The sequence below is a fragment of the Galeopterus variegatus genome, unplaced genomic scaffold, assembly GCF_000696425.1.
Source record: "Galeopterus variegatus unplaced genomic scaffold, G_variegatus-3.0.2 Scaffold3105, whole genome shotgun sequence".
Classification (NCBI taxonomy): domain Eukaryota; kingdom Metazoa; phylum Chordata; class Mammalia; order Dermoptera; family Cynocephalidae; genus Galeopterus; species Galeopterus variegatus.
The window spans coordinates 164180-176930 of NW_007729216.1; the positions used below are offsets into that span (position 1 = coordinate 164180).

General features: G+C 37.5%; 1 protein-coding gene across 4 annotated transcripts in view; it reads right to left on the reverse strand.

The window, feature by feature from the left end:
- The window catches only part of TRAFD1 (TRAF-type zinc finger domain containing 1), a 34380-nt gene that overhangs the window by 19837 nt on the left and 1792 nt on the right, over positions 1-12751 (reverse strand). For 3 of the 4 annotated variants that reach the window (XM_008583964.1, XM_008583965.1, XM_008583962.1), the window contains exons 2-4: positions 9986-10051; positions 4134-4269; positions 3985-4038 (exon numbers count right to left, since the gene is read on the reverse strand). In XM_008583964.1, coding sequence (XP_008582186.1) covers positions 3985-4038; positions 4134-4269; positions 9986-10032 — 237 coding nt within the window. In that variant the 5' untranslated portion in view covers positions 10033-10051. The remainder of the gene's footprint in view (positions 1-3984; positions 4039-4133; positions 4270-9985; positions 10052-12751) is intronic. The other variant, XM_008583963.1, reaches the window with a different exon arrangement.

The following is a 12751-nucleotide window of genomic DNA, read 5'->3' on the forward strand; positions in this document are numbered from 1 at the left end:
TAGAGAGGATACAAGAAGATGGAAAGATATCCCATGGTCTTGCATTGGAAGAATCAACACTGTGAAAATGCCCATACTACCCAAATTGATATACAAATTCAATGCAATCCCCATCAAAATTCCAATGACATTTTTCTCAGAAATGGAAAAAACTATCCAGACATTTATATGGAATAACAAAAGACCACGCATAGCCAAAGCAATGCTGAGCAAAAATAATAAACTGGAGGCATAACACTACCCGACTTTAAACAATACTACAAAGCTATAATAACCAAAACAGCATGGTACTGGCATAAAAAAAGACACACTGATCAATGGAATAGAATAGAGAATCCAGAAATCAACCCACATACCTACACCCATCTGATCTTTGACAAAGGCACCAAGACTATACACTGGGGAAGAGACTGCCTCTTCAGCNTCATCAAATCGAAGTTATACCTGTTCTCTAATATTCATCGCAGCACTCTTTACAATATCTAAGAGTTGGAATCAGCCCAAATGTCCATCATCAGATGAGTGGATACGGAAAATGTGGTATATCTACAAAATGGAATACTACTTGGTTATAAAAAAGAATGAAATACTACCATTTGCAATGACATGGATGGACCTAGAGAGAATTATATTAAGTGAAACAAGTCAGGCACAGAAAGAGAAATATCACATGTTCTCATTTATTTGTGGGAGCTAAAAATAAATAAATAAATACACAAAAAAATGGGGGGGGGGAGGGAAGAAGACATAACAATTACAATTCCTTGAAGTTGATACGACAAGCATACAGAAAGGACATTGTTGTGAGGGAGAGGGGAGAGAGAGGAGGGAGGGATGTTTCAGTAATTGGCCACAATAATCAACCACATTGTATATATATATATATTTTTTCCCTTTGTGTCTTTTTTACTGACCGGTAAGGGGATCGCAACCCTCGGTGTCGCGCCCATACCGGGGACCGGCAACGGGATCGCAACCCTCGGTGTTGCACCCGCACCACGCTCAGCCAGTGAGCGGGAACCAGTCTCCACATGGGATCCGAACCCTCGGCAGGAGCGCCGCCGCACTCCCAACCGGCGCACTCTCCAGTGCGCCACCGGGCCGGCCCAACCACATTGTATATTGACAAAATAAAATAAAATTTGGAAGGAAAAAAAAAAAGAAAGACACCCATTTTTCTATCCTTCATATGTGTATTTAGCACTGGCTTTAAATGGATCAAATAAGCAAGGAATCATCAATGAAGATGACCCCAGGAGAATAAATGTACTCAGCAGATAAAGGACAAAACCTTTACACTTAATTGGAAATTGTCACTAAAGCACTAAAAAGATGAAAAGATATAAAGGAATATGTTACTATGATATGTACATTCCAAAAATTGGGAGCATAAGCTTAGAACTTTAATGTAACATCATTTGAAAAGTTTTACAACCACTGTGCCAAACAACAAAAATTTCTTTTCATATAAATTAAACTCAAGTTTTATTCTAAATGCTACTGCAAACATTTTTAGCACTGTTTGTATCTGCATAAAACATCTCTTGCAGGAAAAACAACAAACTGATAAAAAGGGCCTAGGTAGCTGAGGAACAAGGGTGAAGAGAGACAATTTTTACATATATCCTTTTGCAGCTTTCAAATTGTATGCCATGTAGATATAATACCAACTGAGAAAAAAAATTTTTTTAAGCTTTTTTATTAGAAAAATGCCACTGATTTAAGTTACTCAATAGCAGAAGAAGAAATAATTACTGCATGTACCATATAATATAGTAAGTACTTTGTTAACAACTCTAAAAAGTGCTAGTTTCATATCCCTGTGCCGGGCAACAGCAACAAAAAACAAACAAACAAAAAAGTGCTAGTAATTCATGGGAACAGCAAATAAAACTATTAAAGAAAAAGAGAACTTTTAAAAACTCTAGATAGTTAATCTCTGGTCAAAAATTGTCATAGTCTAACCTGTAGAAATATTAAGGAACATTTTGTACCTGTCCCTTTACAATGATTGGTTTATCACCACAGGACTTCCAGAAACAGCTGGGAGAGAAGCTATGAGAGGGGGGCAGTTTATTGGAGGTTGTTTAACATAGCAGATAGATGCTAGAGCCAGAGAAATACTATTATTGTTAATGTGACTTCAATAATACCCCCCAGGCTGATGAGTCCTAGCAAAATACACATCAAATGCTTAGAAAAAAATAATGAAAGTAAGAGTGTCAAGGTATTTATGAGATTTTTTTCTCTGAGCTGTGGGGTTATGAGTGGTTCTTATTTTCTTTTTATACTATTCCCTATTTCCAAATGTTCTACATTGATATAAGTTACCTTTTATAATTAAGGGTAATTTAATTATAAATTAATAAAATTAAGTTGTTATAGTTTTTTGAGGTACACAGAATAAAATGTACAAATCTTAAGTGCATATCTTAATAAATTTTCCTGTGAGACCACCACCTAAATAGTTGTTGGAGATTGTTTTTTGCTTTTTTGTTTTGGAGTCTTCTCAGCTCAGAATTTGCTCTGGGCTTAATTAGATACTTTGTTAGTCATCATTGTTGATGCTAACTTTTATTTATTTATTTATTGAAACATAATTAATTATACATATTTGCGGAGTACAGAGTTGACTATCAGTATTTGTGTACAATATGTGATGAGCAAATCAGGATAATTAGCATATCTATCATTGTAAAATGTACTCATTCTTGGTGTCCATTAACCCATTTCTCCCTAACCCCTCTCCCCTTCCCCCTTCCCCCTTTCCCACCTCTAGTAACCACAGTTCTGCTCTCTCCTTCTGAAAGTTCAACATATTATTGTGTTTGCTCTTCCTTCCTTCTTTTCCTCCTTTTGTAACTCCCACTAGGGAGTAAGGACATGGAGTATTTCTCTTTCTGTGTCTGATTTATTTCACTTAACATAATTTTCTCCAAGCTCACCCATGTTACTGCGAATGTTGGAATTTCATTCTTTTTTATGGCTAAGTAGTATTTCATTGTGTATGTGTACCACATTTTCATTATCCAGTCATCTATTGATGGACATTTAGGTTGGTTCCATATATTGGCTATTGTAAATAGAGTTGTGATAAAAATGAGAGTGCAAGTTTCCCTTCGACATGATGATTTCCATTCCTTCGGGTATATACCCAGCAGTGGGATTGCTGGATCATATGGTAGCTCTACCTGTAGTTGTTTGAGAAACTTCCATACTGTTTTCCATAAAGGCTATACTAATTTACAGCCCCACCAACAGTATAGATGGATTCTTCTTTCTTGACACTCTCGCTAGCATCTGTCATTCTGTCTTTTTGATAATGTTGCTGCTAACTTTTTTTCTTGTTGTTGTTAGAGTTTTTTAATTGGTGAATTAATATACTCATTTAACTTTGGCCAGTTTTATCTCCACTAGAGACCAAATGATATCATGTTTTCTCTCACCAAATGCCCTCTGAGGAATTTCTTCAGGTGTAAAAAGCATGTTATCCAATGATCAAGAATTCAAAATGGGGCTGGCCAATTAGCTCAGCTGGTTAGAGCATGGCCTTGTAACACCAAAGTCAAGGGTTTGGTTCCCTGTACTGGCCAGCCACTAAAAAAAAAAAAAAAAAAAATTCAAAATAAAATTACAAGATATAAATAAAGCAGGCTATGTGCTAAAGAGATCCACACTGGCAACCCCAGGCTTGGCTTTGTACTCAGTGAGGCTACCAATAGCTAAACCCCAGCAGAAATTATAAATTCAGTTCCAAAGGGAAAGACTCTGAGGACTGAAAATGGGGTGCAACAGCCAGGCAGTCAAAACTGGCAGCAATCAAATAGTCAAAGCCTTAAAAAGGCCTTGAGAAACAATATGCATGTGAGTTGATTGAGAACAAAGACTCAACCAGACTGGCTTTCTGTTCTGAATGTTGCTTTGTAATCTCAGTAGGACTGGCCCTATGGTAACTCACTCCCTTCATAATACAAGAAGACTAACCTCATGCTGCTTTAACTGCCTCTTCTCCAACTTCTTGTTACATCTGCAGGTCACCTAGGGTAAGAAGAAAAGTCAATAAACTGGCTTTGTGACAATATATTCACTTGCTATTGCACATTTTTGAAAATTTTGAGTACTTGGTGATTCACCTGACAGTGTTCTGTAGCCATGTGAGTCTCCATGTCAGATTTGGGAAATGGTTCCTTGCAGATAAGACACATACCAATGTTCCTTTGACAGTGGATCTCATGAATGGTAAAGTTAAACACAGGAATTTCTTTTTTGCTACAGAAATAGACCAAAGAAAAAGGCAAGCATTACTGATTGATCTATGCCTTTTCTTACACAGTGGTTTCCAATGGTAATCTGTCCTATCCAATCTTTAGTCCCCATTATTACTCTTTAGTGAATAGCTAGTTTACAAACTCTTATGACTATTACCATCCCTGCTTTTCAGGAACTACACTCTGAAGGCTGAATCTTCTGTGCAACATTCTGAGTTATCAGTGCTATATACTACTTCTAAAAGCCCAGTCTCACACTCTTGAAGTCAGAGTTGATCACAGCCAACAACATGAAGTCAGATGCCTAGAAGAGCTGAGATAGGCTTCTTCAAAACCATCCGTGCCCCAGAGCAGAGTGATATACTCCAGGATTATTTAAAAAATAAAAATAGCCTACTATTTACTTTCACTTTCACTCTCAAGTAGTTTGATTTTATTGGATTTTATTCCATGAAAAGTCAAACCAAAAAGGAGATGTCAGGGGTAGTCAAAGACGAAGGAAAAATTGCCTCCTTTAGTACCACATGCCTTTCAAAGCAGGCTGGATGCTAGTCAGGAACATGCTCTCTGCCTGGGTTGGTATAAACTTCACTGCAAAACTGTACAAATATGAATTCCTCAACCCCTTTCCCCAGTCCTGTCTCCTCACTTTTTGCCATTCTTATTTAGTTTAGTGATCCAATCAAAGATCATATCTAAGTTTACAGAAAAGAAGGGGAGAAAGTAACATCTTAAGTGAAAAAATAAAACCATTTAAACTTGAAAAGTATATATACACTCAATCTAGAGGCACATACTATCCAAAGGCCTTACTTTTAGTCATTTGGATATGACGACTTGAAAACTTGAATTTCACAGTTTAGCTAGACTGCACTAAAACAATATACCTGTAAGTATGTCACCTGGAATAAAAATCCAGGAAAATAAAATACTGAACAGGATCAATACAGTCATACAACAAATCCTTAATACCCTATTTTGCCGCTGAAACTGAATGCTACCGGACGGAACCCTCTCCCACACTAAGTTATAGATTGCTTATTTCTCTTTTATAGTTTTAACCTTCATACATAGTCTAAGAAACACTTCCAAGAATGAATGATGTGCCTCCAGCTATAGTCGTTCTCCCAAGACACCAAAGAAGTGCAAATTCATTTTCATCCAATGGCAGACTGTCAAGCTTGGGATCCCAAGGCAACTCTCATAGCAAAATTGGAAGGTGACAGAACAATCAATTGTGAGAGATGGGAAGAAAACTCAAATGAATAAAGAGGGTCACTACCAATGAAATGACAGATTTAACTTTCCATATAACTTCTCCCATTTAACTTCTATATATATAGAATACATAGAATATATAAATATATAGAATATAATTCCCATTTAACTTCTCCTATATTTCTAGCTTTCTAAGGAAACCACTGAATTTAGTTAAAATTTTTATTTTTATTTTTTTTGTCTTCTTTGTGACCAGCTGCACCGCGCTCAGCCAGTGAGCGCACCGGCCCTCCCTATATAGGATCCGAACCCGCAGCGGGAGCGCTGCTGCGCACCCAGCGCCGCACTCTCCCGAGTGCGCCACGGGGTCGGCCCCAAGTTAAATTTTTTTTTTAAAGATGACTGGTAAGGGGATCTTAACCCTTGACTTGGTGCTGTCAGCACCATGCTCACCCGATGAGCTAACCGGCCATCCCTATATGGGATCCGAACCCGGGGCCTTGGTGTTATCAGCACCACACTCTCCCAAGTGAGCCACAGTCCAGCCCTACCGGTCATCTTTTTTTAAAAAAAAAAAAGATGTGAAATTAGGACTCCAATAAACTACTGGTGGTAATATAAACTGCTTAAAAACAGCCTGAAAATGTGTTTCTAGGACCATAAAATTACACATTTGTTAATCCAGTTATCCCACTCTTAGAACTATGCATGAATATTTTCATTACAGTGTCATAAAATGGTAAAAAGATGAAAGTCATTAAAAATGTCTAAACACGGGCTAGCCAGTTAGATCAGTTAGAGTGCAGCCTTGTAACACCAAGGTCACGGGTTCAGATCCCATACCAGCCAGCCACAAAAAACCAAACCAAAACAAAACAAAAAATGTCTAAACAATAAGGGAATAGCTAAGTTATAAGAGGGTGTTTCCAAAAGTTCATGGAAAAATAGAATTAAAAGATAATACAAATCTTTCCATGAACTTCTGGGGTACCCCCGTATATCAACAAAGTGAAAGAAGCAGTGCTATATCATGATTATAAATCATGTATGCACAAATGCCATGAAAAATTAAAGCCAGTAATAACTGCCTAGGGTGTGGCAATCCTGGATTTCTTTTTCACAATTTTGACAATATTTTCTTTTAACAGCAAAAACTGAGAAAATAAGTGTCTAGTTTTACAGGACGATTCAGGATAACCTGTTGACATAAAGTATTCTTATATATACAAGGGCATTAAAACCTTAGAATTAAAACAAAAAACATTAAGGACCATGACATCATCATAATATGAAGAAGCAAGAATCAAAAGTAGCTGTCAAGTAAGACCACAGAGCATTTACTATTCCACATTTTCACTTCTTGGGGAAACCTCGAAAGAAAAAAATGAAAGACATATGCAACAATTATATAAAACAGTTGCCTGCTGGGTTATTTTCTTTTTAAATTTTACTGCCCAGATATTCCCACCAAACATTCCTTCCAGACAAAATACCAATATTCTTGCTTCCTACATACAGATAAAATTAAGATGTTTTAAGTGAGATAAATGCGAACTCAATTCCACAACCGAATAAAACTGCTAAAAGCCCCAAGGAAAGGCTAGCAAGTTAAAGGTGAAATTTCACTTTAGATAGAAATGACTGGAAGACAAGCCAAGGCTTCCAGAAAAAGTCCCAACAGCTTTCCAACACTAAACAGAAACAACCAGAAATCAATTCTTTAATATATGCAAAAATAAAAAGTCAAAGCCTTCTAATATTGACACTTCCATTCCCTAGAACTGCACCCTTCCCAGAATCAGACACCACCTAAGAAATAACATGCAAAAACATCTTCAGTCACAATAAACTCTTCTTTTCACTAGTGGTTGCAGTTGGATGTAACTGCAGCTCAAATTTTGAAGAGTACTTTAACTTTTCTTAGGGAACAACAATAGGGATGTGGCTTCCGCCTAAGAAATAACATGCAAAAACATCTTCAGTCACAATAAACTCTTCTTTTCACTAGTGGTTGCAGTTGGATGTAATTGCAGCTCAAATTTTGAAGAGTACTTTAACTTTTCTTAGGGAACAACAATAGGGATGTGGCTGTAAAGACAAAATTTTAAAACCTGAAATTTATTTTTTTTTAATTGAAACATAACTGATTGTACATATTTTGGGGGTGCAGCATTGACTACTATCACCTGTGTACAACATATGTTGATCAAACCAATACTATTAGCACATTATTACAAATTGTAATTATTCTTTATGACCCTTACCCAATCTTCCCTCAACTCCCCTTCTCTTCCACAGCCCCCCTTCTTTCTTAGCACCCACTTATGAATGAGACATGCAGTATTTCTCTTTCTGTGTCTGGCTTATTTCACTCAACACAATTTTTTCCATGCTCAATAATCAACAGAGCAGAAAGATAAACTACAGAATAGGAGAAAATACTTGCAAACTATACATCCAACAAGGGATTAATATCCAGAATATATAAGGAACTCAAACAACTTCACAGTAAAAAAAAAAAAAAAATCTAATTTTAAAATGGGCAAAGGAGCTGAATAGACATCTTTCTTTCTTTTTATTTTTTTTATTTTTATTGGATCAAAATTGATTATACATATTTTTGGGGTTCAATATTGAGATATGTTGATCAAATCAATATTACTAGCATATATATTGTTACAAATCATACTTATTCTTTATACCCCTTGTCCAATCTCACCCCATCCCCCTCACACTCCCCCTGAATAGACATCTTTCAAAGGAAGACATACAAATGGCCAACAGGTACATGAAGAAATGCTCAGCATCACTAATGCAAGTCAAAACCACAAAATCTAACTATGGTGAAATGATATCTCATTCAATTGGCCAGTTAGATTGGCCGGTATTAAAAAAACCAAGAATAACAAATGCTGGTAAGAATGTAGAGAAAGGGGAACCCTCCTACACTCTTTGTGGGACTGTAAAATAGTACAGTCATTATGGAAAACAATATAGAGGTTTCTGAAACAACTACAGGTAGAACTACCATATGATCCAGCAATCCTACATCTGAGTATATACCCAAAGGAATGGAAATCATGTCGAAGGGATATCTGCATTTCCATGCAGCTCTATTTACAATATTCAAAATATGAAACCAAACTAAATGTCTATCGTCAGATGACTGGATAAGGAAAATGTGGTATATATACTCAATGGAATACTCCTCAGCCATAAAAAAAAAAAAAAGAAAAAAGAAAGAAATTCTACCATTTAAAACCTGAAATTTAAACAGGGTTACTTAGATGGGAGATCTATACAGGCTTAGTCAGCCTACCATGCTAATCTTTTTTCTTAAATAAATTGCTTTGGCTTTGAATAACCTTATTTTCATTGGCTTTCCATTAACTCAGCCTTTCTTAATTCCCTTAACATAGTTATTTATATAATTTCTTAGGCTTGAGATTCCTTCATATTGGAGTAGACTGATAAAAATATCTTAACTGATGCTAAAACCAATATATCTATTTGCTTATAAAAAAAAGAAAAAGAAAAATCATCTGGCATGAACCTTTCACCAATCTGCATCAAACTATTTTACCTATTCAACCTCTCTCTCCCTCTATCACAATTTGATGTTAAACATAGCACAGATAGTTCTGCTTTTTTTCTTTAGCTTTCTAGTAAGAGCACTTGTACATCACCAAAATATCAAGACAAGTTCTTGAGAAATCTCTACCAGGAACCAGCTGATTATTAACTATATTCCTAAGTTTCATTTCAGAAGGAGAGTTGCTTTCTTGTCTCTCACGTGGGTTAAAGGAACTGAAAGAGAAAGCTTAACATTCAAGACTATGCCCAGTCTTTATTAATGGTTTTAGAATCACGAAAATACAGTGATTAAACCTGACTACCTTAGGAATTCAACTAGACCCATTTTTTTTTTAAGTAGCAAAATCTTTTATAAGACTGAGCTGCTCTGGATGAATGGCTCTGTCACTGGATGTAGAACCAAGTTCACTAAACCTTGCTCCCAATCAACTCCAAGACAGGCACTGTGGCACACACAGGGAAATCTTTGCATCACACTTTGAAAAACACCGATACTCATCTAATCCAAACATTTTATTATATTTATTATATTTTTCTTATCTTTTTAAAAACATATAATATTTTTCAGACATACAAAAAATAGGTTCCCTTATTTATAGGTAAGAAAAGTGAAGCTCCAAAGCAGTTGAGCGCACTACTTGCCAAAAGTTATTAAAGGCCAGAACCAGAGCCCTGACTCCCAGCCTCATCCCGTCACTCCAGTCACTTTTCTACCTAAACCAACCATCTTGTCAAATTACTAAAATAAACAGTTTATCCAAAATTGTTAAAAAGCTCTAGTCCCATAGCATATTTGCACAGCATATTATATGGCTCCAATTTTAACCTGCCGATAAGTAAACCAACTTTTTACAGAAGCTAGTTTGTCCTTATTCCAATAACATTTCTTAGACTTAATTTCTTACCAGTTGTCACATAGTTGAGTATCCTGGTCATCTAGAGATTCAGCCATCTTTAGCTCTTCCTGAACACTACAAAGAAAGAAGTGTGAACTTTCAATTTCATTTTTGCTTTAAGGATGACATGCAAAAATAAATTTAAAAACTAGTGTACAGAAAATGTCACCAAAACCAGCACATTAAAGCATTTTATTTAATGTCCAACACCCTGGGGTTTTCCTTTTTATTATTTTAAAATTTTCAGTTTAAAATAATTTGACTTACAAAAACAGCTGCAAAAAACAGTACAAAGGGGCCAGCCCGGTGGCTCACTGCTACAGTGCGCTGCTTGGGAGCGCAGCGGCGCTCCCGCCGAGCGTTCGGATCCCACATACAGCCCAGCCGCTCACTGGCTGAGCGAGGTGCGGGCGCAACACCGAGGGTTGCGATCCCGTTGCTGGTCCCGGTCCGGTACGGGCGCGACACTGAGGGTTGCGATCCGTTGCCGGTCCCGAAAAAAAGACAAAAAGGAAAAAAAAAAAAAACAGTACAAAGGGGCCAGCCCGGTGGCTCACTGCTACAGTGCGCTGCTGGGGAGCGCAGCGGCGCTCCCGCCGAGCGTTCGGATCCCACATACAGCCCAGCCGCTCACTGGCTGAGCGAGGTGCGGGCGCAACACCGAGGGTTGCGATCCCGTTGCTGGTCCCGGTCCGGTACGGGCGCGACACTGAGGGTTGCGATCCGTTGCCGGTCACGAAAAAAAGACAAAAAGGAAAAAAAAAAAAAACAGTACAAAGAAGTCTCTTATACCCTTCACCCAATTTCCCTAAAATTTAACATCGTTAAGTAACCACAGTAAAATTCTCAGATGTAGGGAATTAACACTAGTACAATACTAGTACTTAACCTACAGACCTTATTCAAATTTCACCAACTATCCCACCAATGCCCTTTTTCTGGTTCAGTATACAATCCAGGATCACACATTGCATTTAGTTGTTATTTCTCCTTAATTTTCTGTAATCTGGGATATTTCTTCAGTCTTTTTTATCTTTCATGATCTTGTTAAGCACACTGGCTAGTTATTTTGTAGAATGTCCTTCAATCTGGGTTTGTCTGGTGTTTTCTCATGATTAAATTCAGGCTATACATTTTTGGCAAGCATACTATAAAAGTGATGCTGTGCTCATCTCTGTGCATTAAATCAAAAGGCAAGTGATGTCAAAAGTCTTATTACTGGTGGTACTCAGTTAAATGGTATCTGCCAGGTTTCTTCACTGTAAAGTTTTTCTCTCTTTTTTTTTATTTATTTTTTTATTTTTCTCTCTTTTTAAACAAGATGTCGATACAGAAAGCCAAGGCCTGGCAACTTTATTCCCAATATTTACTGTATTTTTTTTTTTTTTACTTTTTATTTTTTTTGGTGGCTGGCAGTACTGGGATCCAAACCCTTGACCTCGGTTTGTGTTAAGAGCACGAGGCTCGAGGCATGTGCACAACAGGATGACCATGTGAAGAGGCAGCAAGAGCTAGGAGAGAGGCCTTGGAAGAAACCAAGCCTACCAACACCTTGATCTTGGACTTCTAGCCTCCAGAACTCTAAGAAAATAAATGTCTGTCGTTAAAGCCAAAAAAAAAAATAGCACCAGGCTCTCCCAAGTGAGCCAACAGGCCAGCCCTCGATATTTACTTTAGATTATTCCTTTCCATGGTGCAAAAATGATCTTAAATACTGCCCCCTAATAGGGACCTTTAGTGGTTTGGGGAATTATCAAACCAACTGCCGTTTTTCAAAACATATATTCATTCATTCATTCATTCAACATGTTAAATTAAGACCCTACTGTGTGCCACTGTGCCCTGGCACCAAGAACACTTTATAAATTAAAGAAGTATAGTGTCTGACAAAACAGAGCAATTAGTGGTTAATTAAAACATTAAGCAAAAAAATAAATATAACTTAAGGGTGAATATTTTGATGGAAAAGTACACACAAATGGGAATGGAGTGAAGCAAACTATACTTTTAGATAAGAGTGCTCAGGGAAGAACCTTCTCAGGGAGATGATATTTAAACTAAGACCTTAGGGCCGGGCCGTGGCTCACTCAGGAGAGTGCGGTGCTGATAACACCAAGGCCACGGGTTCGGATCCCATATAGGGATGGCCGGTTAGCTCACTGGGTGAGCATGGGGCTGACAACACCAAGTCAAGGGTTAAGATCCCCTTACCGGTCATCTTTTAAAAAAATAAAAATAAAAATAAAATAAAATAAATTAAACTAAGACCTTAAGTACAAAAAGCCAGCCACACAAAGACAAACAGAGATAGAGGATGGACATGGGGGAAAACCCATTTAGACAGTGGGAAGAGCAAAAGGCCTAAGGCAATGAAAGAGAAAGTAAAGGTAGATCTGGAAGAGGATAATTAAACACGGGATGATTCAAGAAGGCATCACATAAAACAGAAAGGATACTGGATTAAATTCCAAGCTCAGTGGTAAACCACTGAAGGATTTTAAACTAGGGAGTAACATAATTCAATATATCCACTCCTATACGAATTGTCAACAAGAGGTATGCAGCACCCATTACGAAAACAAATCGCTGGGCCAGCCCGTGGCTCACTCGGGAGAGTGCGGTGCTGATAACACCAAGGCCCCGGGTTCGGATCCCACATAGGGATGGCCGGTTCGCTCACTGGCTGAGCGTGGTGCTGACGACACCAAGTCAAGGGTTAAGATCCCCTTACCGGTCATCTTTTAAAAAAAAAAAAAAAAAAAAAAAAAAAAAAAA